At 44.3% G+C, this 27,097-nt stretch overlaps 2 protein-coding genes and 1 pseudogene across 3 annotated transcripts in view; all 3 read left to right on the top strand.

Annotated features, from left to right (window-relative positions):
• Nucleotides 1–18,015, top strand: part of LOC311031242 (sterile alpha motif domain-containing protein 9-like) — a 30,816-nt gene extending 12,801 nt beyond the window's left edge. Inside the window, exons 2-3 of the mRNA XM_084037427.1 lie at nt 6,191–6,257; nt 16,498–18,015. Coding sequence (XP_083893553.1) covers nt 6,254–6,257; nt 16,498–17,654 — 1,161 coding nt within the window. The 5' untranslated portion in view covers nt 6,191–6,253 and the 3' untranslated portion in view covers nt 17,655–18,015. The remainder of the gene's footprint in view (nt 1–6,190; nt 6,258–16,497) is intronic.
• Nucleotides 615–4,585, top strand: LOC311031408 (uncharacterized protein; the record flags this gene model as incomplete). Its single annotated transcript, XM_084037722.1, has 8 exons — nt 615–618; nt 734–853; nt 954–1,032; nt 1,115–1,126; nt 2,687–2,765; nt 2,957–3,080; nt 3,361–3,428; nt 3,514–4,585. The coding sequence occupies 8 exons, from the start codon at nt 615–617 to the stop codon at nt 4,078–4,080; spliced, it is 1,053 nt and encodes a 350-aa protein (XP_083893848.1). The 3' UTR covers nt 4,081–4,585.
• A 4,846-nt stretch (nt 18,016–22,861) lies between the features above and the next one.
• On the top strand, nt 22,862–25,255 carry LOC311031407 (lysosomal alpha-glucosidase pseudogene; annotated as a pseudogene). The gene is made up of 3 exons (XR_014599359.1): nt 22,862–23,943; nt 24,232–24,383; nt 25,009–25,255. The product of XR_014599359.1 is annotated as a lysosomal alpha-glucosidase pseudogene (transcript).
• Nucleotides 25,256–27,097: the final 1,842 nt, after the last annotated feature.

Below are 27,097 nucleotides of genomic sequence, written 5' to 3'. Positions count from 1 at the left end.
ATTAATTGAACTATATGTTTATCACTGAGGTCTTGGTTTGCACTTTGTGTTGCACTAGACTGCATTATATTAAAAATGTGTTGTATAGATAATACAGATATCAATAATACAGCAAACAGGAGCTAATAAAGTGACTAGGGAGTGTCTTCATTTCCAAGCTGATTTTATGAGCCGTGGATAACACAACTGTGTGACATGAGTGATGTGATACGTTTCTTAATTATTATCATCATGAAGTACCTGTTAGTTCATTGTCATGTGTCCTGCCTGTCCAGCGTGAATACAACGGTTGCTCCGCTGTTGTTTGCTGACCAGTACCTGCAGCTGTCCACTGGACTGGCCTCCTCCCTTGTGTCTGGCCTTGGGGAGCATTACACCTCGCTCCTCCTGGACCTTAACTGGACATCTCTGACTCTCTGGAACAGAGACATGGCGCCTCACGTGAGTCTTATGCACGCCCAGAAGAGTCCTGAACACAGCAAAATAATAAGAAAAGAGAAAACACAGGCTTTGTAAATGTTGGCACTTGTTTCTCTCTCTCTCTCTACAGGCTGATGCTAACCTCTATGGCTCCCACCCGTTCTACATGGTACAGGAGGAGGACGGCTTGGCACATGGGTTTTTCTTCTCAACAGCAATGCAATCGGTAGAAAGCTATCTTTGCCAATAACACACACACATTTCCTGCATGTGAGCAAACTATTGCTGAATACCTTTCCAAATCTCTCTGCAGAGGTGACGTTGCAGCCGACCCCCGCTCTCACCTGGGTGGCTATCGGTGGAATCCTGGACCTGTACGTGTTCTTGGGTCCTGACCCTCAAAGTGTGATACGACAGTACCTTCAGGTCATTGGTATGTCTTTTTCTGTTGTATATTTGAAGAAGCCCTAAGGCGATCTGGTAAAGAGTGGAGGTGTTTATGTGTTTCCCTGTTTCCTTGTATCTATCCCCAGGCTATCCTATGATGCCTCCTTATTGGTCATTGGGCTTTCATCTGTGTCGCTGGGGTTACACGACCTCTATTACAACCCGGCATGTGGCACGACGCATGTCTAACCCTCTGTGATTCACTAAGATCACTTAAGATGAACACTGTGTTCTAATTCGTCTCAAGGAGTGAGGGAAGGTCAGTATGTAGTAAACACAAGTATATTTATTCTCGAAACATCAAAATCAAGTTGAGAACAGTTGAGATTCAAAATCCCCAATGGAATCAAAAATAAAAAAATAATAAACAAAAATAAAATAAATTGTCCTCTCAGCTTGTAGCTGTTCTGATGGTAAAGTTCAATGTGTCCAGTCAAAAGTTAAGGCGAATCCGTATTCGTGTCACTCCAAGTCTTTTCAGTGTATGTGTGTGTTCTACCCGGGTAGTATGTGTGTAATGGATGGTTGCTGCGCTGCTCAGGCTCCAAGTACATGCGACTCTTCATGTAGCGATGAAGGTGAAGGATGTGGTATCCCCTTCGACCCCGGCAGGCCTCGGTTGGAAATCCCGGTTGAAATCACCGTTGATAACGACGCAGATCCAGCACTGGCAACCAACAAAAAAAACAATCTGCATAGACACAAAGTCACCAGCAGTCATGAATTTCTGTAGAGAATTATATCTATCTTCTTCTATTACTCGAATGTAACCAACAATACTGCCAACAAAATAATAGGTAGGATGAGATATTAAAACCTCGAGTCACCATTAATGTGTCTATGTAACAGTACTGTATGAATCACGTTACACAAATCAATTCTAATCTTCATTCAATCATGTTTCTCATTTACATTCACAAAATACATCTCTCATCAATTCAAAAATGAATTTGAATACACCATATTGCAAAAAAATCAGCGAAAACCTGTGTGTGAGCACATATCATGTCGCTTTAGCACACACTGAGCCCCTTTTCACTCACTAACATTGAACATGGCGTCGGAATGACGCAGCGAAAATTACCGTGGCACTCGTAAAATAAATTCACTTTTCCCAACTCAAAACTTAGCATATTGACTCATTACAACATCTTAAGAACATTTACAATCAACTCCGATTGGTTTTATGACATAAGTGTTTAACATCCCGCATTAATAAACAACGGAAAATTCACGTCTCATTAGCCGTTAGCAACTTAGCATAGTAGCGTATCGCCATAACATAGTACAACAACTCACCGGAGTCCTCGGTTAGAATACAAAACAAAGCATCTGCTCCGGCTACAGTCGTGCGGGCACTCCCTGGGGAAAACATAAAAAAACGTACAGTCGTACTGTGAAAATAAAACCGTACTCTTTCACAACACATCCACAATCTTGCTCTGCAATTTTTCAGGGCAGCATCCGTGTCGGAGAAATTCTAGCCTGTCTGTTTCCTAGCATGCATAAAGCACCCTCCTGTGGTCACATCAGGCAACTACAACTCTCTTCATGAAACGACAAAAAAATGAACTGTTGAACATTAATCCATAACAAATACATTTAGTAAGCCTGTATTTTTATAGGGGTTACACATGCACGATGCAAACTTTCCCATGGTGAATGGTAGCGATGATTACAGCTCATTTCTTTCCTATATATGCACGTTTGTTATGTGCACATTTGTTTTTTGAATGTTGTGACATCCTGAGATAGTTGTGGTTATCATTAACACTGCACAATGCTGATTCAAATTGAGAGTTTTTTCTTTCATCAACAGGATGTGCAGTGGAATGATCTGGACTGTTCTCAAACACCCGTTTTTCTGGAGCCTGGAGAAGGAGCTGCAGTTCTTTCAGGTCAGCTGTTTACTCTGTACACATCACATGTATTAGGCTGTTTACTGTGCTCTTATAGACTGTCTGTATATAAATTCTTCATAATATCTACTCCAAATGCTTGTAAGAAAAACATAATTTTCAGTTTAAGTCCTTACAACCAAATCCCAACCTGAAGAACCGCCTGCTATAATATTTTTGGTTGCTTGCAGGACGTGAGCGACAGAATAGAAAAGGAACCACTGGACGGACCTATTGTGAGACAGCTGGAGAGAGGAGGGAGGGCTGTTGTCAAGGCTGATTGGAGGGAGCACATCACAGTGCCACTGCAGACGGGTATGAAACTGGCTCAAACTCACACACGTCACATATAAGGTCCTGCTGTCCGCTGATGTTAAATAGTCTTCTTGTTGCTTGTATGCCTTCAAACTTAGGGTTATAGTAAAGCACTGCACAAACTGACTTTGACATGCATGATATACAAAATACTGTAGTGGGTGGTGAAGCATTGTCACCCTTTGAGTATCTCAGCGTCAACCGGTTCTCTTCGGACTTTGAAAATATTGATAGAGACTCAAATGAATATAAAAATGTGTGTTTTTCTCTTCTTTGGCAGATCTGCGGAAATTCCGCTCCTATAAGGGTGGGTCGGTCAGAGACCTGCTGCGTGCGATGAGAAACAAGGTAGGGATGTATTCTCACGCTCTTTGTCTTTTAAAAGAAACCGGTCTCTACTGCCAGACTCAATGCTTGACCTTCTTCCCGACAGAAACATCATTACCGAGAGTTGCCCGCTGAGGTACAGGAGACCCTCGGCTCCATCCCTGATGACTTTGTGTCCTACTTCACCTCCCGCTTCCCGCACCTGCTAATGCACACATACCTGGCCATGCGGACCTGTGCATCCGAGAGGCCGTTCCTGCCTTACTACTCTGCTGCAGAGCAGCTTGCGAACACACAGGCCCAGCACGCACACCTGGGGCCACACAGACAGAATGAGCCATGCACTCAGCACCTGGCAGCACACACGCCATCACCCTCCTCACAACCACAGGAAGCTGTACAGTCTTCACAGCCGCCGCAGGTCCCTCACGCTACGCCTGCTGAATCGGTGCCCTCAACGTCACCGGATGAGCCCGCGTCTCCACATTTGCCAGTTCAGACCGTGCAGCCAGCACAGTCCACACAGACTGACGTGCCGAGCCAAACATGGAACCCCACGTTTGCCTCCGAATCACCCGCGGATCCTCTCAGGCAAAGAGAACCCAGTGAGTCGGAGACGCTCCCACCACCACATCCTTCTACACTTGACAATGAACCAACCAGTGTGAACTGAACCAGAGTCGGGTGGACCCAGCACAGACGGGAGGGGCAATTGCCTTCAAGAGTGGACACAGAGTGGGATTCGGTTGCAGCACCGTCAGCTGGTGAGGACCAGGCCTGCAGTGCCTGGGATCCACCGCTAGGTGCAGCAGCTGCACCCTCAATTAAGTGCCTTCTGCTCAGCCGGGTTGAAATGTCCCCCCAAGACAACCGTCCACAAGTCTGTCTCTGTCTTGAGGAAGTCCGATAACCAACAGGGTGTTGTTGGGAGTTTATGTTGTAGCAGGACTGAGCAGAGAGAATATTTTATTTTATAACGGCATGTCCAAAAAATAGTGTTTGTCCCAAAAACATCTGGCCTCTGTTGTGGGAATCATGTCTGGATGTTGTTGTTGGGTAGTTTTATAGTGCAATGTTGTATTTCGGAGTGAGCCCGTTCACCGCACAGATACTGTATGTATATTTTTGTATAAACTGATTCAGAATTTGAATCCTTGATTATAAATCACTTGATGTGGCCGATGTGCCTTTTTTTCTTTTTTTTTTTAAAGATATCGCTGTACGGTATTGTTACAGATCTTTAAAATTTACTATGCTAAATGTGCTTAATTCCAGTTAATGCTGCTAGACTGCTTCTCTTTTGTCACTCAAGACTATTGCGCTGACACGGAAGTAACAGACTGTTCCAAAGGTTGTTCAGGGCGCCACCTGAAAACGGTATGTACTTTTAATCTCATGTAATTATGTGGACAATTATGAGTCTTAGAGGTCAGGCAGATCTCTCATTTAATAACTTTTCAATGGTGTCAAAGTGAAGTTGATGACTTGCACATTAAATTCTATTTTTTTTTTATACTAACATTTTGCTTGTTGATTGATCTTGCTGTATCTGACGATGAGAACTGAGGAATATGGAATATTTAACTACAAATTGCGCCTAAAAGAAGCCAGTTACATTCAACGCACGTTTATTTACAGATGCTGTAAGCAGCTTTAAGACTCACTCGGCCCTCTGTTGAAGTTAATTCATCTTAAATTGAAATGGTGTTTTACACAGAAACAGTATTGTAATTATTATTTTTGTAATTTTTCTTTTGTCACTTTAAAAGCTCTGTGGTTGCAATACTCTCCTAAATTATATGACTAATGTACATTTTGGGCTCTTCCTCTTTATCAATGCAGGACTTTTAAACATGGGATTATTATTATTATGATGGTCCTACTGCTACTTTTACATAAGTACATTCCAACACTTGATTTTGATGACGCAGTGGCAGTGTGGTATCCAGAGGCGTTGCATTTCCCCATAAAAAGAAACCTGTGAGAGTTCGAGCTGTGCAGCAGGCGCAGCCAAGCAGAATGTTATCGTGAGGTCCAGTGAAGAAGAAGCAGCAGTCTTGACGTTACTGTGTCGCTGTTAATCCAAGGTAAGGACAAGGTTCGGCTATGTATTTATGTATTATATGTAATGTAGACGGGCGGAGCGGGGACATGTTGGAAAATAGGTGGGAACAGAACATTTTGGAGTAGGGACTGATTTGCTACATGACAGGAAATGGCGATGACAATCTCTAGAAAGTGTTTTTCTAAAGTGCATACATTTTACTTTCGCTCTCACCAGTTTATGTTTCTTACATTGGTCTTTAGGGGATATTAACTAATTAATAATGTAATTCCAGAGGACAATCACAGCATATCTGGGAAAATACACTTTTTTTTTTTTTTTTTTTTTTTTAAGGACTCTACACTCCCTACGTTTTTAAAGCAAATATTTGTATATTAACAATGACTCATGATTAATAGTATGTGAAAGGGCTTTCTCTCTCTCATAGATAATATATTTATCTGCATTTTGTTATTCTCAGTAGAGGAAACCGTTCAGTTAAGAGCATAACATTGAAATGTAAAATGTATCATTCCGGCTACTCCCAGACTACATTTGGTTATACAGACACCACTTTTTCCCTGCCCTCAAGATACAGATCAGAGTCATTGTACCTAGTGTATTGTCCTTCCTGCCATTATAATTTAAATGTGACCGATAATCATCGAGCTAGTCAACATGTCAAAATGTCTTTCTCCGCCGCCCTGGCAGTAATGAAGAATGATCTTATATCTTGCAGATGGAATGTGATGATCGTAAAAACCAATGTTGATTATGTGACGAAGAAAGGAGAGCAAAAATCATGGGTGAGTGAGTGAAGTGTTTTATGAGACGTCTGTCCTTCTTTTCAGTACAAGTGGCAGTGTTGGGCAAGTTACTTCAAAAGTGTAATGCATTATTTATTACTTGTTACTGTCATTTCAAAGTAATTACTTACATTACAATATTACTGTCTTTGAATTGTAAGGCATTACACTACTTTTACATTACTTTTGCATTACTTTTCAGAAAATAAAAGGAAATATGGATTCTGTGTTCTCAATAGATCTACTTGTGTTCAATGCAGCTCATTACACAGCAGGATGTGATGTTTTTCTCTTCAAAATATAAGAACGGAAAACGGAAAACGAGAAACGGAAAACGACTCGTTAACTGATATTAGATATTGCGTTCATGAATGGGATTCGGGAATGAAATAACAGTGCAATTTTTCATTCCAGATTTGCCGTACGTCTTTTTTAATGACCCGGAAGGCACTGTGTTATGCCGTGAAATTACCTGAAAGCCTACCTGAGACATTTAGGGGAGCTCTAAAACACTGTTCATAAACGCTCTGACAGCGTCTGACGCTCGCGTTTTGAAGTATACCTACTGTTTTAAACACGCACCAAAAGCTTTATGACGTGGACATAAAAGCGGTTCATAACCGACTAGGAGAATCGGAGCCTCCTCTTCTTCGCTGCCGCCCCTCAGCTGTTGATCCTCGGTGTCGGGTCGGCTACGCTCTGACCGACCGGGAGCCGCTCCGTGAGTCGGTGTCCAGCTCATGGAGCCTGCTAACAGCGATTAATTAACATAGTGTAGAGTTACACCGACCGGCTTTCACACTTTTGGCAAATTTGTATAAAAACAACACACCAATTGATTTCGGGTTTAAAATGCATTGTAACGCGCGTTACTGAGATTTGTACCGAGTAAAATATTTCCAATTTTTTTTTTGGTAATGCCTTACATTACCGCGTTACAGCAAAACGTAATGCATTACAGTAATGCATTACTTTTGTAATGCGTTACTCCCAACACTGGATATGTGTCCTGTGATATGTACATTTTTGGCTGGATCGAGAGGGCCATCCCTATAAATGGCTCTGTGGCTAAGTAAGTAAGTAACTGGCTGATCAGGTTGCACCAGTCAAAACTCTATTGTCTCTATGTATTAGTATGAAACCAGTATTCATAAAACCGACTATTTACCCGGAACTATCACAGTATGGTGTACAGTGGTACTAACGCCACAATAACAAAACAGGAAGGATATGTCGAGTGCTTCCTTCGCTTCATCAACAACCGTGTTTATTTTATTGTAGATGTGCATGAATGAGGAAGAGTGTAGACAGCGAACGGTGTTACACCCACTAGCTTTATTAGCCCAGTTCAACAACCACGACCACCACAACCAACGTGCCCCAGTATGCCGTGCGTCCCCGTGACGTCAGCACGCCGTAGCAGTAACCATAGAGACTGTCAACATAGTCTACATCCCCCTTCTTAAGTTATATGCTAACGAAGCACATAATATGAAATAACAGATAATAGAAAACAGCACCTAATAGAACATAGCACCTAACAGAACATAGCACATAATAGAACATAGCAGATTTAGTGAAACCCCAAGCATCTAATACAGAACATGTAACATATAATGTATCTCATGTTGTCCTCCCCGTTTTTTTTTATTTATTTATTTATTTTTAGAAAGAGTGTCCAATAGTCCACACAGCCAGAACAGGCTGCAACATGAGGGGAGGGGGGGGGGGGGGGGTCAAATGTCAGTGTGCCTGCACATCACAGAGCTGGTCTGTGACAAAGTCCTTGTAGAGAGGGTTGGGCCTCGACGCTCTCCCTGAGCGAGTCAAAATCACAGGCCGTTGTCCCTGTGACAATTCTGGTCCCACACTGTCATGTTGTGGGCTTCGTGGATGTGCGATTGCAGCAACAGCAGGTGGGTCCCCTGCTGTGGAGTCAGGAACATAGGTCTCAGGTGTCTGGAGTAGGTGGCGTCTGTTCCTGACATATGTTGCATCTCCAGCCTTGACCTGGTAACTATTTGGTTGTGGTGCTGTTCCTAGCACTGTTGCCAACCTGTCATGTCCTCTCTTTGTCTGCATTCTCACTGTCTGCCCAGCTCGCAGTGGAGCCAGTGGCCTAGCTGATCTGTCGTAGTAGGCCTTTCCACTCTGTCTCGCCTGTATCAGGGCCATCTAGACCTGGGTCTCCACTTCGGGTGAGTACATGGCTTTGGTCATGGGAATGAAAGCCCTGGTGCGCCGAGAAAGCAGGCATTGAGCTGGCGACGGCAACCCGTCCCTGGGCATGTTGCGTAGGCTGAGGAGAGCTGCATCTATGTCCGTTCCATCTCGTGCACATTTCTCCAGCAGGTGCTTTGCCGAGCGCACAGCCCTCTCAGCAAGCCCATTGGACTGAGGGTACAGTGGACTGCTGGTGACATGACAGAAGTCCCACTTGCGAGCAAATTCCTGGAACTCCCTACGTGTGAAGTAAGCAGCTTTGTCTGTCATGAGTTGCTGTGGTACTCCGTGAGTAGCAAAGTGGCGTTTAAACTTGGCCGGTCTATCTCGAACCAGCCAGAGTAGGAGTCAACAAGCACCAGATGCTCCTTCCCCTCCCACTCAAAAACATCTGCTGCGGTGAGGGACCACGGTAGGTCAGGGATGTAATGCAGTTGAAGGGGCTCCTTAGGCTGGTGTGGCTTGAGAGCATTGCAGGGGGCACACCTGGAAAATTCTCTTTCAATGTCAGTGTAGATGGTCGGCCAGAACATTGTCTCCCTGGCCCTGCGCTTCGTGGCCTCGAGACCAGGGTGGCCCTGGTGCAGCTGTTGAATGTAGTAATGCTGGAGGGAGTGTGGAATGACGAACCGCCGTCCACGGAGGAGCAAACCACCGTCACTCGTGAGTTCCTCTCTCATGGCGTAGAACGGTCTCAGGTCACGTGGCACCTCCCTAAATGCATCGGGCCAGCCTGCAGAAACGACCTCAGCGAGACGCTGGCACAGAGGATCAGCCAATGTCTCACGCTTCAGTTCCTCAACCCTGTGTGAGGAGAGGACGTCCAACATCATAACCTCGTGCTCCCTGCCCCTCTTGTAGATGACGTCAAGGTTGTAACGCTGCAGGCGGAGCATCATCCTTTGGAGGCGCGCAGAGGCTGTGTGAAGTGGTATGGTAATGAGCGGCTGATGGTCAGTCTCGACAGTCACAGCCGTCCATATATGTAGTGATGGAATTTTGTGCAAGCATAGACAAGGGCCAGGAGCTCTTTCTCAATCTGAGCGTAGCGCGACTCAGTCTCTGTGAGGGCCCTTGAAGCAAAAGCCACCGGTCTGTCGTTTTGGAGGCAGACAGCACCCAGTCCGTGCTGTGAGGCATCAGCTGACAGCACAACAGGTTGGTGCACATCAAAGTACCGCAGCACCGGGGGACCTGCGATAAGTTCCTTGAGTTTTGTGAACGCCGCTGTGGGGAGCTCCAGCCAGCACCAGTCTACATCCTGGCGCAACAGCTCGCACAGGGGTGCCGTGGCCTCGCTGTAGTCTGGTACAAATTTGGCCAAGTAGTTGGTCATGCCTAGGAACCTTTGCAGACTGTTCTTGTCCTCCGGCGGGGGAATCAGGCGGACGGCAGCGGTCTTGGCAGGGTCGGGTTTCACACCCTGGTCGGTGAGCAGGTGACCGACATAAGCAACCTCAGTGACCCTGAAACGGCACCTCAGTCACAGGGTTCAGTCTGAGATTGACAGCCCGTATCCTGTCCATGACTTGGCGGAGACGGAGATCATGTTCCTCTCTCGAGCGGCCCCACACCAAAATGTCATCAATCACAATTGCACACGGCAGTCCTTCGAAAAACTGCTCCATGCACCTCTGGAAAACCTCACTCCCCGTGGTGATGCCATAGGGCATCCGTAGGAAGGCATAGCGGCCCACAGGACTCATGAAGGTGGTGAGTTTTGAGGATTCTTTGCTGAGCGGCACCTGCCAGAAACCACACTTAGCATCCAGAATGCTGAACAGTTTGGCATCAGGCTTGTCAGCGATCACCTCTTCCACAGTTTTCAGTGGGTGGTGGGGTCTGAGGAGGGCTTTGTTGAGGTTGACGGGGTCGATGCACAGTCTAATGCTCCCATCTCGTTTGCTCGCAGCCACCATGGCTGAAACCCATTCAGTGGGCTCCTGAACCGGTGTGATGACTCCGAGTCGGGTCATTCTATGCAGTTCCGCCACAATCTTGTCCTTCGTGGCCAGTGGCACCCGTCTTGGAGCGCATACAGTGGGGCGCACGGTGTCATCCAGGCGCATGTGATACACTACTGGCAGCTTGCCAATGGCGCTGGTGTCGAATAGGTCCTTGTACTCCGTCAGCCCTGGCGCTTCCTGCTGGACGACGGTATGCACCTCTGGTCCAAAAGTCACATAGCCGAGCCTGACACTGTCTCTGAGACCCAGCAGTGGTTTGACGTTTCTGTCCACAACTTGGAAACGTAACAAACCGCAACTAAAAACCATGTCTGCCGCACCAAGAGTCTGGATTATATGACCTCCGTACGCTACAAGATTTGCTCTTTTGTTGAGATTGACGTGCGCAGTCGGATCAATGTACTATAGAAGAGCCCTGGATATGACGTTGCATTTGGCCCCAGTGTCAATCTTCACAGTCAGTTGTCTGCCAGTGTTGCATGCAGACAACTCAGCAAACCTTTGCCCTGGCCTGTTGGGGGCAAACGGTTTGCCTGATCTGCAGCATCTAGAGAAGTGGTTCATTCTTCCACACGTGTTGCAGCGCTTGTTGAGCGCTGGACATTTGTTCCGGTCTGGTGCGTGTTGGCCACCACAGTTTGTGCATGGGTCGAATTGCACTGTGCACACCTCTGCTTCCTTTTTTAGTTCCCTGTTGCCCTTCTCAGATCGTTCGTGTAGCATGCAGATCTCAACGGCCGAATTTAGCGTCAGTTTCTTCTCCTTTAAAAGCTGTGCACGGACAGCGTCACTGTGAATACCACAGACCAAACGATCTCTAATCAGCTCATCATGCAGTGTCCCGAAGTCACATTTCTTGGCCATGACCTTCAATGTCGAAACATATGACTGGATTGACTCGTGCCGTTTCTGGTCAGTCGTGTTGAATGCATGTCTGTCCATAATTACGTTCTTTACCGGCAGGCATAATTCCTCAAATTTCTTTACCAGCACGGCAGGGTCCTCACGATCCTCGGCGGCCGCAAAATCAAACGTGTCGAGTTTATCCAACGCCTCCGGACCGGCGAGGTTGAGATACGTGTAGGCTTGCACTTTCGTACTAGCCGTCGCTAGCCCGGCGTTGCTATAGACATGCCATTCCCGCTTGAACTTCTCCCAGTTGTGAGCGATATCCTCGTTAAAGACGAGCGGGTCGATCCGGCGGAGTCCTTGCGCCATCTTAGATTAGATTCGGCTCACTTCTGACACCATGTAGATGTGCATGAATGAGGAAGAGTGTAGACAGCGAACGGTGTTACACCCACTAGCTTTATTAGCCCAGTTCAACAACCACGACCACCACAACCAACGTGCCCCAGCAATGTCAACATAGTCTACATTTATCACTCAACTCTGCAGTCCCCCTCAACTATACAGGACATTTTAGAGTCTTTCAGCACATTGTTTCGGTTCTTCCGACCACCAAAATTACTTTAACTGCTTGTTTTTGTTAACCTCATTTCAGCAAAAGCACTTTGATAGTACCAGAATAACATTTTACATCGGTTGCACTGGTGCGTCTAACTTTTTAATTTATGTGCACCGGAGCATGATTTGGTTGCACCCACCGCATAGATCGTACACGTTGCAGAGACCACGGTATCCATTTGTTGATGTCCATATGTGTTAGTCTCTCTTGCGCTGAGAGAGAGATAATAGACAATTGTTTGCTTGTGAAAAAAATGGAATATCCCGATGCGATTCAAAAATATATGTCTGATTATTGGTTCATAAGCTAAATTAAAACTGCAAGCAGTATCGTGACGGGCCCTCACTCATATGCGGTCGTTGAGTGCCTGCGGTCACAAGGCAGTGTCGCAGCCGCCTACCTGTGCTGCGAACGCCTCCTCATGGTGCAAGTTTAGACACAAGGGATTGACATTCAAAGCCATCTATCTGTCAGGTGCAGTTGTGGAGTGCCTGCGGTCACAAATGAAACTACATTTCAGTCAAAAAGCTCACACACATGTCCATGCCTTCCTGACATCTCTCTTCCTCCCCCTGTGTCCTCCTTGCAGGCTGAAATGAGAGGAATTAGAAAAGAGGAAAACTGTTACTTGAAAAAAGTCACAAAATCAATTACATTTCCTGTCGCCAGTAGGTGGTGCTCTGACTGTGAGACAATATAACAGTGCAGACGTGTTCAGGAAGGAACTCTAATCAAGTATGGAAAGTCTGGACCAGATCAGAGAAGAAAGACTTATAGAAGTTATAATAGTTTTGATGTTTATGGCGAAGGTTCAACTGACAGCTGTGTGAGGTGCATGTGAAGTTTGACATCTCTCCTCCCCGTATCCTCTCTACAGGCTGAAATGAGAGGAATTAAAAAAAAGGAATTAAAAGTGTCATGACTGTTGATCTGGTGTAAAGCAGACTGGAACTGCATGTCAGATTCACATCTTCTCCATGTCTCACTTATAGATCTCTGACACCCCCTAGTGGTTGCTGTGCCCCTGTGTCCCCCCCCTGTGTTCTGAGTGAGATTGAGTGAGGAACTTGAGTGAATTACACAGGTGGTTAAAAACATTTTTTTTGCCCACTTCTTGTTGACTTTAGGCGGTGGGTCCAAGAGGCTTTTTTGTACAGCTCCACATGGGCTATCTAGGAAAAAATATTTTGTGCACGTAAGCCCAACCTAGAGGGGGGACTGTTACTCATAAAAAGGGCATAAAATCAGTCACATTTCATGTCGCCATTAGGCGGGGCTCTGACTGTGACTCAAAATTGCAGTGCAGATGTGTTGAGGACAACACTGTTTTCAAGTATGAATATTTTGGAGCAGATCGGAGAAAGAACGCTGAAGTTAGAACAGCTTTAATGCCTTTGGCGAAGGTTCAAAATAGTAGCAGTCATGGCGTTGCCCTGGCCACACCCACCCCTAAACTTTTGCAACATCTTTGGGTAACTTTTTGTCCTTCAGGCCTTTCCAACCATATATCCAATTTTGGTACCAATCGCATCAACGATATAGTCCAAGTTAGATTTGGTACAACCCCTGAGAATGGCCAAAAATGGCAATTTTTTGAATTTTTTGGAAGCACCCCACATTACTCGATTTTGATGAAAATTGTTCCTTGTATCTATGGCAACATAGGTTTAGAGTTTCGTAATTATTGGGCCAAAGGTTATGGAGTTATTAGGGCCCGAGCGCCGACAACGTTGGGCTGCGAAGCCCTATTGTTTGTAACTGTATTGTAACTCTTATTATTCTTTAACCAAATCGACATGCCTTTTTGGGGGCCTCAGCATTACTAACCAAATTTGGTGTGTCCATGCGGCCTGGTGAGAATTTGGCGGATTCGTAATGTGCTACGAAAAAGTTGCTCGCTAGCGCCACCTAGCGTGGAAATTCGCCAGCCCCACCACACCGTAACTCCAATTGACATGAAATTTTGCACACATGTGCGGACAAATGTCCTCTACAAAAAATCCTCTTGGAGTACAAAAGTCTGCCTAGGAAAATTTCTCCGCCATCTTGGATTTTATGAAAAACACGCCATTGCTCTTTCCTCGACACTGTTGATCCGATTTGGACGAAATTTGGTGTGCATACCCAATAGACCTAGTTGGGGTGATGGCCAAAAAATGTTTTGAAAATATGCTTTTAATCGACGATATCGGCCAATGAACATTAGAGGGTTGTGCCACCAAAACGCAATTAGCAAAACTCTATAACCTTTAGCCCCAAAATTACGAAACTCATAACCTATGTTGCCATAGCTTCTACGAACATACATGTCAATTTTCATCAAAATCCAGTAATGTGGGGCGCTTCCAAAAATTTCCAAAGATGGCCGTTTTTGGCCATTCACAGGGGTCGTACTTGATCTATAACCGACTATACCATTGATCTGATTGATACCAAAATTGGTTATATGGTTGGAAAGGCCTTAAGGACAAAAAGTTACTCAAAGATGTCCAGAATATTTAGGGGCGTGGCCAGGGCGACGCCATGACTGCGCTACTATTTTCAACCTTCGCCAAAGGCAGTCAGTCAGAGCGCCACCTAATGGCGACATGAAATGTGACTGATTTTATGCCCTTTTTCTGAGCAACAGCCCCCCCTTAAGGTTAGGCGTACACACATGAAATATTTTTTCCTAGATAGCCCATGTGGAGATGTACAAAAAAGCCTCCTGGACCCACCGCCTAAAGTTAACATGAAGTGGGCAAACAAAATAGTTTTTAGCCACTTGTGTAATTCAGTCCCTCACTCAATCCTCACTCAGAACACAGAGGGGGGAGAGACACAGGGGAACAGCAACCACCAGGGGGAGTCAGATCTATCAGTGGACACATGGAGAAGCTGTGAATCTGACATGTAGTTCCAGTCTGCTTTACACCAGATCAAACAGTCATGAAAGTTTTAATTCCTTTTTTTAAATTCCTCTCATTTCAGCCTGCAATGAGGACACAGGGGGAGGAGGAGAGATGTCAAACTTCACATGCACCTCACACAGCTGTCAGTTGAACCTTCGCCATAAACATCAAAACTATTATCACTTAAGTGTTTCTTCTCTGATCTGCTCCAAACTTTCCACACTTAATGAGACTTCCTTCCTGAACACATCTGCACTGTTATATTGCCTCACAGTCAGAGCGCCACCTACTGGCAACAGGAAATGCCATTGATTTCGTGACTTTTTCCAAGTAACAGCCCAACCTGGTTATTTTTTGACTAATTCCTCTCATTTCAGCCTGCAAGGAGGACACAGGGGGAGGAGGAGAGATGTCAGGAAGGCATGGACATGTGTGTGAGCTCTTTTACTGAAATGTAGTTTCACTTGTGACCGCAGGCACTCCACGACTGCATGTGACAGCTAGATGGCTTTAAATGTCAATCACTTGTGTCTAAACTTGCAACACAAGGAGGCGGCCGCAGCACAGGTAGGCGGCCGCGACGCTGCCGTGTGACCGCAGGCACATCACGACCGCATGTGACAGATGGATGGCTTTGAATGTCAATTGCTTGTGTCTCAACTTGCTCCACAACCAGACGGCCGCAGCACAGGTAGCATCCACGACACTGCCCTGTGACCACAGGCACTCCACGACTGCATATGAGCGAGGGCCCGTCACGATACTGCTCGCAGTTTTAATTCTAATTGCGTTTTGGTGGCACAACCCTCTTATGTTCATTGGCTGATATCTTCTGAATTAAAACCATATTTTCAAAACCTTTTGGACCCTGACCCCAGGTAGGTCAAAGGAGTATGCACACCAAATTTCGTCCAAATCGGATGAACGGTGTCGGAGAAATGCGCAACGACGTGTTTTTCATAAAATCCAAGATGGCCAAAAATTTCGCTAGGCGGACTTTGGTGTTCCAAGAGACACCGCACATGTGTGCAAAATTTTATGTCAATCGGAGTTACGGTGCGGCGGGGCTGGTGAATAGACACGTTAGGTTGCGCTAGCGAGCAACTTTTTCGTGGCCGAATGCGAAACCACCAAATTCTCAAATTTTTCACCAGGCCGCATGGACACACCAAATTTGGTTCATTTTTTTTAATGCTGGGGCCCCCAAAAGGCACGTTGAACTGGTGAAAGAATAATGAACCGTACAATAACAATAGGGCTTCGCAGCCCGACGTTGTCGGCGCTCGGGCCCTAATTATATTACTTCTGAAATATTATGGAAAACAACGATGCAATATAATCAGGCAAGCAAGCTGCAGAGGGCCTCAAAACTGTATGTTGTTTCAGTCAGCCACACCACTAGGCGGCAGCACCTCTCCTTTATGCGCTGACCTGCAGGGGTTACGCTCAAAAGCCATGAGCGTGCACACACACACACACCAACACACACACCAACACACACACACACAGACACACACACACACACACACACACACACACACACACACACACACACACACACACACACACACACACTTGAAGACTGCCTGAAGTGTGGAAGACAACCATAGTGCTTCTCTGATTATTTATTTATTTATTTATTTATTTCTAATCAAACCTTTTGTGTTTTTCTGTCCTTTCTCACCATACAGCTGATGAACTTGAGCAGTCCCCCAAGGGATGGACTGAATCTCAAGTAAGCAACTGGCTAAGGTCCATTGGAATTAAGGAGCAGTACATAGAAAAGCTCTATGAGGAAGAAGTAGATGGAAAAATCCTTCTAGCACTGGATGAGGCCTATTTGACGTCGAAGATTTGCATGAAATCAGGGCCTGCTCATTTGATTATTCAAAAGAGAGATGAACTCATCAACTCCAAGCAAAAGTCTCAAGAGAAGAAAAAAAGCACCAAAGAAGTTTTGGAACAGAAAAACAGTAATCCAACATCTCTTCCCACAACAAGCGAAGGTCCTATAGCACAGATTCCTGAGGGAGATCAAGTGACCTTAAAGGACAGACAAACAGCTCAGGAAAAATGTGTGTTGATGTCAAAGGAAGACTGCAGACCACGGCCATTTGATCAAGAAGGGATTGATTTCATATATGTGAAGCACAGAGTCCTGCAACCGGAATCGGGGGCTTTTAATTTGACATCTCCGTGCCATGAATTCAAGTCTCTTTCTGTGGCAGCTGAGTTGGAGCGCACAAGACTCCAAGCTAAGTTTGCCAAAGAGGTCCTTAAATTTGCGACTGGCTGTATGAATATCAGAACGAACGGTACAATACACTTTGGTGTTATGGACAGCAAGGAGGACGCGGGATACGTGCACGGTGAGATAATTGGCATCCCTGTGCGAGACAAAGACATTTATGTAGATGCTTTGGACTACATTGAAAGGAGTTTCCCCTCTGGCGCGGAGCACGTACGCCAGTGTGTACGCCCGCCAAGGTTCATTGAGGTTATAGATCAAAATACTACAGAAAAGAGGTATGTGGTCGAGGTTGACATCATGCCTTCAATAAGTATCATTAAGGGCAAGGTGTATAAAGTTCGTCTGCCAAACTTCAAAGAGACGTCGAACAAAGTAGAATTTGAGAAAGAAACGATCCTGCAGAGGGTGGGATCAAAAACGGAGCCAGTAAGAGACAAAGACATAAGTGATTTCTATGAGCAAGTCAAAGATCGGGATGCCCTAAGAGAGGAAGCAGAGAAGAATCAATTCCTGTGTGCTCCAGACTCCTCCCAAGACCTCGGAAGGAAACTCAACATGCTAATGACGAGTGGGAAGAAATTCATCGAGAAAGAATAATGGTTCATATTCGTCACAAACAAATTCAACCCTGATGACCTTTGCAACATTGATTGGCTGCTTAACATGGCGGTGTTCTGTGTGTTTGACTTCGACCCAGACTCAAAGATCAAAGGTCTTTGCAGTAAATACCTTCAACATCACGTTGCAAACATGCATTCTCTGCAAAGCTACAGGATGCCCGGTGACATAAGCGTCAAAGAATTCACGAGCCACTTGCATCTGTTTGAGCAAACAAGCTGGATCTTTTGTAATGGCCATTCCGACTTCAAAGGAAATGAAGCTTCGTGCGACGAATTGACTTGGATCAAGACAAAAATGACTTTACTGCGGGAATCTGTGTCTTTGATCTGTAAACAGATCTTGCCAAAAGGGACATTCCAGGTCATCTTTCTTCTCACATCACCAGTTGAGAAACCACTCTTGCACACCTTTAATGTGTTTTTCGCCAACATGGAAGGCCATGAAGACATCATCTGCATTTGTGAATCAGAGAAAAACTTCCAGAAGTGGCAAAGCTTTGCAGAGGGGTCATGTGGGAAAAAAACTCTGGACAATTCCAGTATTGTCGGGATGAAAATGAGTCACATTAATGCAACGCTGCAGAAAATACAACCTGTAAAAGCATGTGCCAGCAAACACTTGCCGGTCTTTGTGAAAGGGACATGTCTTCTTGAAACGCACAAAGAGGAACAGATGTATCCTCTGGAAATTCTGACAGTCGATCATTGCGATGAAACAACCAAAGAATTCATCGATGAGGAGAAGGAAAACATTGACCATTAGTTCTACCGTGGCAGGAGAATAAACTGGTTGAATTTCTGGCTTGCTGAGCATGGGCATGTTGGAGAGATAATTGAAAGAGATGCATATAAAGAGGTTTCCAAACTTCTCAACGAGACTTTGAAGTGGAATGCAGATCAAACTCCGGTGAACAGTATAAACATCTACCACCATCCAGGAAGTGGTGGGAGCACTGTGGCAAGACAGGTGCTGTGGAACAACAGGAAAGATCTTAGGTGTGCACTTGTGAAGCCGTCATACTCAGCTGCTGTTGTGGCGCAACATTCAGTTGAACTAAGAGAATATGAGGAAAAAGATCCACAGACGTGTCTTCCTGTGCTTCTCCTCATTGAAGACTTGGACAAAGAATATCTGGATGATCTCAGGAACGAACTTGAGGTTGCTGTTAACACCAAAAGAATCCAGTATGGAACTCTGTGTTTCATCTTGTTGAGCTGCAGACGATCCCATGTCCCAGAGAAGAGATGCAGGGAGTCTCCATTACAGAATGTGTCTGTCACTCACGCACTGTCTGATCAGGAGACGAGAAAGTTTGCCAGAAAACGAGAGGCGCTTAAGGAACGATATGCACCGAAATTCATCCTGACGTTTGTTTTGATGAGTGAAGGATTCAATGAGAAGTACGTTCAAGAGTTTGTGGAACATTTGCTCCAAGGCATTAACCATCAATCTGTTGTCACTCGCCTCATTCTCTATGTGGCTCTGCTGAACACCTATGTTCAAAACTCTTTCATCTCTCAGTCCCATTGTCAAGCCTTGCTTGCCATCACCATTCACCTGGAAAGGTTTCGCCAGGATGGGTTTGAGAAATCCCTCAGTGATCAGGCTAAACTAGTGTTCTTGCACCTTAGGGATGAAAATACACACATTGAATCAATCCGAATCATCCACCCGCTCGTTGCAAAGGAAATTCTCCAACAGCTGTTGGGGAACCAACAGACCCAAAGCAGTTTGGCAATGGAGTTGCTCTGTGACGACATGCTTTTTGAGCACGGATTTGGAAGGGACGAATATCGGTCATTTTTGAGAGCACTTTTTATGAGGCGATACAGGAAAAGCAAAGGTGACGAATATGATAGCCGTTTCTCTCCTTTCATTGAGCATGTGTGTGAAATTGAGAAAAGCCCAAAAAAAGCAATGGAGTTACTCGAGAAAGCTTTTGAGCGTTTCCTTAAATGTCCATTATTTGCACAACAACTTGCTCGTCTTCATTACACTTATGAAAAGTTTGAAGAGGCAAAATACTGGGCAGACACAGCAGCCAATCTGTGGCCCAACAACTCATACATACTTGACACAAAGGGGCAGGTGTACAGGAAATGGTTCCAAGCAAAATGCCATGCGATGGACGGTGTCCAAAAGACAGCCCAAAATACAGCAGATGCCGTGGAGACTGCGCTGAAAGCCATTGAGTGTTTTCACGAATGTGAGAAAGCAGCTGATGCAGACATGGAAAACGTCAACAGCTCAGGGTTTTTCTCTGAAGTTGAAGTGGGATGCAGCCTGCTCAAACTGATCTCTTCATTGCAAGTTTTTGCAAACCGAACCAATGGCCATTCAGAGTGCATGAAGTACCTGTTAACAGAGTACATTCCTGAGGAAGTTAAAGATGCCTGGGAACCATTTCATGGCCGTTTGAAAGAACTCAACAAGACGATGCAAGATGCCTTGGAATGGATATCTGAGGACCTCAGTTACTTCCAGACAGACATTGGTTTAGATGGAGAAGAGCCTCCTGAAAGTCCTGAAGAGAAGATAAGTCATCCACTTAAATGGTTGGCAAAGAAATCTTCAGAGTACGGGAAGTACTTCAGTGAATCTTATTCTACTGCACTTCAGGGGCAATTCGACCCAGACAATCTAACTCCTTTCCAAAAATGCATGATGATCTATCATCTTGGTGGGGGTAACATAACATCTATTCTGTCAAAGCTAACTGACCAGAGGGAGGCGGTACATCTTCTCAAGACCATCCTTTCTCTTTACCCCAGCAATCCAAAAAAGGCCAAATTTGGTCAAAGGGATATCATCAATTACATAATGGCCCACCTTACTCTGAACTGCCTGTCACCACGCACTCAACAGGTAGCTTCTCTGAAAGATCTGCAGGCACTTTGCCATCAGTTCCCAACTGATAAAAGGAAATGTTTTCCAAGTTCCCTGTTCTTGCTTACCTTGCTATTCTGGCCACAGGATGAAGACACCCATCACGAGAAAGAAACCAAATATGAAATTGTGCAAGAGGCTGTTGAAAACCTGGAAAAAGACTACTGGACCAAGAAGAAGGACATTCCTCAGCGGAAAAGAAGGCTGTACACTCATTTTTTTCTGGGCAATGGCAATGGACTGGATAGATTTGTCCACAAGAAAATAATTGAAAAAGTCACACAGGGGATCTCAGTCTCTGAGAAACGCATGAAATGGTTAAGGGGTGAGGCCTGGAAAAAGCCTGAGATTGCCACAATGCTGAAATGTGTGTCTGGATGGACTGAAGATGGAGTGGTGTACCTTGAAGGCCCCAAGAAAAAGAAGTTCAGTATACTGCCTCTCCATGTACCATCAGTGCCTCATAGCAATGAAAACATCACGTTCTACCTGGGATTCACGTTCAGAGGCCCCGTCGCCTACAACATCACTGTGAAACAGTAGTTTGTTTTTTAACAATGGTCATGTTCCTGAAGCATGGGCTTAGAATCCACCTCATTAAGAGCAAGAACAATTGAAAAAGAAAAAAATCTGGTCAAAACACAAAGTTAAGTTTGGTATATGCATTTTACCCTCTTGGTTCACTCATTTGTCACATCACGCATCGATTACTGCAATGCCCTCCTCACTGGACTCCCCACCAAACTCATCGACAGACTGCAAGTCATTCAGAACTCAGCCGCCCAGATCATCACCCGCACCAAATCAGCTGACCACATTACCCCTGTTCTTATCCAACTTCACTGGCTCCCGGTACAATAGCTCTCAACAACCTAGCCCCCACTTACCTCTGCGACCTCCTTCACGAATACACTCCCTCCTGCTCCCTCCGCTCAACCTCTGCTGGGCTATTAACCATCCCCACATCGCGCCTCAGTACCATCCTTCAGCTGGTCAGCACCCTGGCTCTGGAACTCCCTCCCCCCACACATAAGATAGTCGGACACCATCACAACCTTCAAGTCACAACTCAAAACTCACCTGTTCAAATTGGCTTACACTCTATAACTGGACACTATGCACTTCACTTGTTTTTATCACACTGTCTTGTTTTTATCATGTTTGTTTTTACATTTTTTTAAGATTTTATACTTTGTAAGGTGACCTTGGGTGACATGAAAGGTGCTTCTAAATTAAATGTATTATTATTATTTAGAAATAGATATGCATGTAAATTCGCTGAAAAATACAGCTAGTGTTGTAAAAATAACATCATTTTTGTGTATATATCAACATGGGCAATGATATGATTTACTTTTTATTATTTTCAGATTGTATGTAGATCCAGTTCAGATGGACTACAGTTCACAACTAGCAACTAAATGCATTCCTAATGCAATTGAGTATTTGTGTGTGTTTCCCAATCGGTGTTATCATTTTGAAACTGAACTAGAAAGAAAAAAATGCAGATTAATTTTGGTTCATAGTGGAAACCGTACTCAATCTTCTGTTTTCCAGGATACAACAGGGAAAGCAATGGAATTAAATGGAAACCTTTCATGGAAATTGTGTGTTTTAACAATAAATGTTCAAAAACAGATAAACTGCAACATGATGAACATTTGGAGAAGAATGTGTAAATATATTGATGTGCAACAAAAAACATGTAGTAAAGTATGGAATTTAGTGGTTTTATGTGCTTTATACAAATTATGAAAACACACTTGTACTTAAAAATGAAACAGTTCCTCTTCATTTATTGCTATACTTTTTATTTTATATACTTACATTGAATGATTTATTTTTGATAGTAACATGAACAAATGTTTGACTGCAAACTGTGGTGCATGTCACCGAATACAATAAACTTGTTTTCTTCAATTTTATGTCGGCATTCCTTGAAAAAACTGCATTGATCGTTAAAATTCTACTGATAGTGATCACCTTTCAGAAGATATTAATTTATAGTGCAGCAACTGACAGACTTTAGTGGAACATGGAGCGTGGGGCTTTAGACATTATAGCCCTGAACCCAAAATGAGGGTCTGATTTTAGTTGCAATTTGAAACGTTCTGGACTAGTAGACCTGGTTTTGGGACTGACAATACATGATTGTTACGCAGATTGGTAAAACAACCTCATTTAAAGATATTTCATAACTCAAAGTGAGTTTTTACGGAATACAACCATGTGAAAATAACAGCGTTGTCGGTATGCGATATCGGTAATATCAAGTTCAAGAGAGTCTCATTTCGGCGTAAGCCGACCTCAATAACAAGCACAGTCTTGGCAGGAGGAACACTTGTCCCCTTGGCTGCATCCCATTGGCCAAAAGTTCTCTGGCTGGCTCTGATTGGACATTGTAACCAGGAAGTGGCGAGATAAACAAGCTTGTTTCACAGATGATAACGCTGATGATCACACACACGGAATTCTCTGTGGTCATCAGATTTACAGGTGTTCGCCACAATAATTTAAATAACTTCGATAGCATTTGTTGTATGTATGTATATTTGCTTTCCCTGAGAAAAAAACCTTTATGTTTTACGACTGAAATTTCACATCCGTGGTTGTTTTCTTTAAATCACAAAGAATACAGGAAGAGAAAGGAAGGGAAGTAGCAGCAGTGGTAGTTTTTTCCCGACTTAGTTTTGTCCTAGTATGCTTGCCCTAGTTTGATGTTTGTGTCCACTTAGCTCCGTCCACTGCGGTTTTTTTGTTGCAGACAACTTATTTCAGTCAAATACTACTTACTCTGCGGCCTTGCAATGCTAATTATTTTATACCACTTCCTGCACGTTATCTGGTTGGGCAGAAATGCTAAAACTATAGCCCCTGAAGCGCTGGATAGCTAATTCCTAGCTAACGGCTAACAACCTCCACGGTAGCTAATATGCTCCCTCTCGCGTTTGCACTGTCCGCATGTTTGTATGTCAACTTTGTTTCTGTCCACGAGACCACACTGGTAAGGCAAGGAAACGCACACGAAAAACGTTCAGTGGGAGTCCACCCTGGCATCTCCCGAGAGGCTAATATTTCCAGAGACGCTGAATGCAGCGTGGACCCGGACAGCCGGTTCGACTGCGCCCGGGACAGGCTCCTGAGCCAGAGGCAGTGTGAGGAGAGGGGGTGCTGCTATGCCCCTCTGCCTACCTCTGCAGGACCACCATGGTGCTTCTACCCCCGTGTGTACCCCGGGTACAGAATGAGTCCCCTCACCCCCACCATGCGAGGCGAAGCGGCCACGCTGACCCGCGACACACCCTCATATCTCCCCAGAGACATCTCCACTCTGCACCTCGAGGTCCTGGAGGAGACTTCAGGCTGCCTGCACCTCACTGTGAGTACCCAATAGTACAAGTGTCAAAAGATGTAGTTTGAGTGGCAAATATGTTGCAAGATATAAAATGTGTGGCCTTTGAGGTGGCAGATTTAAACACATTCAGGAGGAAAACATCTCAAAAGCCTGGAAAAGAAGACATCCATGTTTAGTCATATGTGATTTATAATTGAAAACTTATTCTCAATATGGGTTGGGTATAGTGAATAACTAAATTATGGGAAAAAAAAAAACTCCTTTCTTCATTCAAATGTATGAGATCAATCATAATATACGTTTTCTCTCAAGTTAAAGGACCCATCGTCTCAGCGATATGAAGTTAAGCTCCCAGCTGACGTTCCTCAGAGCAAAGCTGATAGCCAAGACGCCCTCTTTACCACTGAATACCAGTCCGACCCATTTGGCTTCATAGTGCGGCGCAAATCCAATGGAAGGGTGATGTGAGTACTTCTGTTCACTTGCATCCTCTAGGATGGTTTCTATAGAAGACATCACAGTGATGGTCTGTATAGCCATAAGTAGAAGTCTTAATTGAACTTTTAATTGTGCATTCATAATGCATATTTATATGCTTGTCATTTCTAACATTTGTAACATAGATGGCTATACAGTCGGTTAGTAAGCAAGTAATTATGTAAGTAAAGCAGCTGCACCTCTGATGTACCATGTACTTCAATGCGTTTCACTCTCTTTTGTATTTTGCAGCTCTCTATATTTCATTTTCCCATATCGTTTTAGTATATGAGTGTATTCTATTTGCTATTTATTTCATTGACAACCTCAGAGAGGTATTAATTGAACTATATGTTTATCACTGAGGTCTTGGTTTGCACTTTGTGTTGCACTAGACTGCATTATATTAAAAATGTGTTGTATAGATAATACAGATATCAATAATACAGCAAACAGGAGCTAATAAAGTGACTAGGGAGTGTCTTCATTTCCAAGCTGATTTTATGAGCCATGGATAAAACAACTGTGTGACATGAGTGATGTGATACGTTTCTTAATTATTATCATCATGAAGTGCCTGTTAGTTCATTGTCATGTGTCCTGCCTGTCCAGCATGAATACAACGGTTGCTCTGCTGCTGTTTGCTGACCAGTACCTGCAGCTGTCCACTGCATTGGCCTCCTCCCTTGTGTCTGGCCTTGGGGAGCATTACACCTCGCTCCTCCTGCACCTTAACTGGACATCTCTGACTCTCTGGAACAGAGACATGGCGCCTCACATGAGTCTTATGAACAGCCCCCACGTGGGGTCCAAAAGCTCTTTGCTGACACCCAGAAGAGACCTGAACACAGCAAAATAATAAGAAAAGAGAAAACACAGGCTTTGTAAATGTTGGTACTTGTTTCTCTCTCTACAGGCTGATGCTAACCTCTATGGCTCCCACCCGTTCTACATAGTACAGGAAGAGGACGGCTTGGCACATGGGGTTTTTCTTCTCAACAGCAATGCAATCGGTACAGAGCTATCTTTGCCAATAACACACACACATTTCCTGCATGTGAGCAAACTATTGCTGAATCCCTTTCCAAATCTCTCTGCAGAGGTGATGTTGCAGCCGACCCCCGCTCTCACCTGGGTGGCTATCGGTGGAATCCCGGACCTCTACGTGTTCTTGGGTCCTGACCCTCAAAGTGTGATACGACGGTACCTTCAGGTCATTGGTATGTCTTTTTCTGTTGTATATTTCAAGAAGCCCTAAGGCGATCTGATAAAGAGTGGAGGTGTTTATGTGTTTCCCTGTTTCCTTGTATCTATCCCCAGGCTATCCTATGATGCCTCCTTATTGGTCATTGGGCTTTCATCTGTGTCGCTGGGGTTACACAACCTCTATTACAACCCGGCATGTGGCACAACGCATGTCTAACCCTCTGTGATTCACTAAGATCACTTAAGATGAACACTGTGTTCTAATTCGTCTCAAGGAGCGAGGGAAGGTAAGTATGTAGTAAACACAAGTATATTTATTCTCGAAACATCAAAATCAAGTTGAGAACAGTTGAGATTCAAAATCCCCAATGGAATCAAAAATAAAAAAATAATAAACAAAAATAAAATAAATTGTCCTCTCAGCTTGTAGCTGTTCTGATGGTAAAGTTCAATGTGTCCAGTCAAAAGTTAAGGCGAATCCGTATTCGTGTCACTCCAAGTCTTTTCAGTGTATGTGTGTGTGTTCTACCCGGGTAGTATGTGTGTAATGGATGGTTGCTGCGCTGCTCAGGCTCCAAGTACATGCGACTCTTCATGCAGCGATGAAGGTGAAGGATGTGGTATCCCCTTCGACCCCGGCAGGCCTCGGTTGAAAACCCTGGTTGAAATCACCGTTGATAACGACGCAGATCCAGCACTGGCAACCAACAAAAAAAACAATCTGCATAGACACAAAGTCACCAGCAGTCATGAATTTCTGTAGAGAATTATATCTATCTTCTTCTATTACTCGAATGTAACCAACAATACTGCCAACAAAATAATAGGTAGGATGAGATATTAAAACCTCGAGTCACCATTAATGTGTCTATGTAACAGTACTGTATGAATCATGTTACACAAATCAATTCTAATCTTCATTCAATCATGTTTCTCATTTACATTCACAAAATACATCTCTCATCAATTCAAAAATGAATTTGAATACACCATATTGCAAAAAAAACAGCGAAAACCTGTGTGTGAGCACATATCATGTCGCTTTAGCACACACTGAGCCCCTTTTCACTCACTAACATTGAACATGGCGTCGGAATGACGCAGCGAAAATTACAGTGGCACTCGTAAAATAAATGCACTTTTCCCAACTCAAAACTTAGCATATTGACTCATTACAACATCTTAAGAACATTTACAATCAACTCCGATTGGTTTTATGACATAAGTGTGTAACATCCCGCATTAATAAACAACGGAAAATTCACGTCTTATTAGCCGTTAGCAACTTAGCATAGTAGCGTATCGCCATAACATAGTACAACAACTCACCGGAGTCCTCGGTTAGAATACAAAACAAAGCATCTGCTCCGGCAACAGTCGTGCGGGCACTCCCTCGGGAAAACATAAAAAAACGTACAGTCGTACTGTGAAAATAAAACCGTACTCTTTCACAACACATCCACAATCTTGCTCTGCAATTTTTCAGGGCAGCATC

Source organism: Eutrigla gurnardus, assembly GCF_963514095.1.
Source record: "Eutrigla gurnardus genome assembly, chromosome: 20".
Taxonomy (NCBI): domain Eukaryota; kingdom Metazoa; phylum Chordata; class Actinopteri; order Perciformes; family Triglidae; genus Eutrigla; species Eutrigla gurnardus.
The sequence above is the reverse complement of the archived record's forward strand: the minus strand, read 5'-3'. Positions and strand labels throughout refer to the sequence as shown.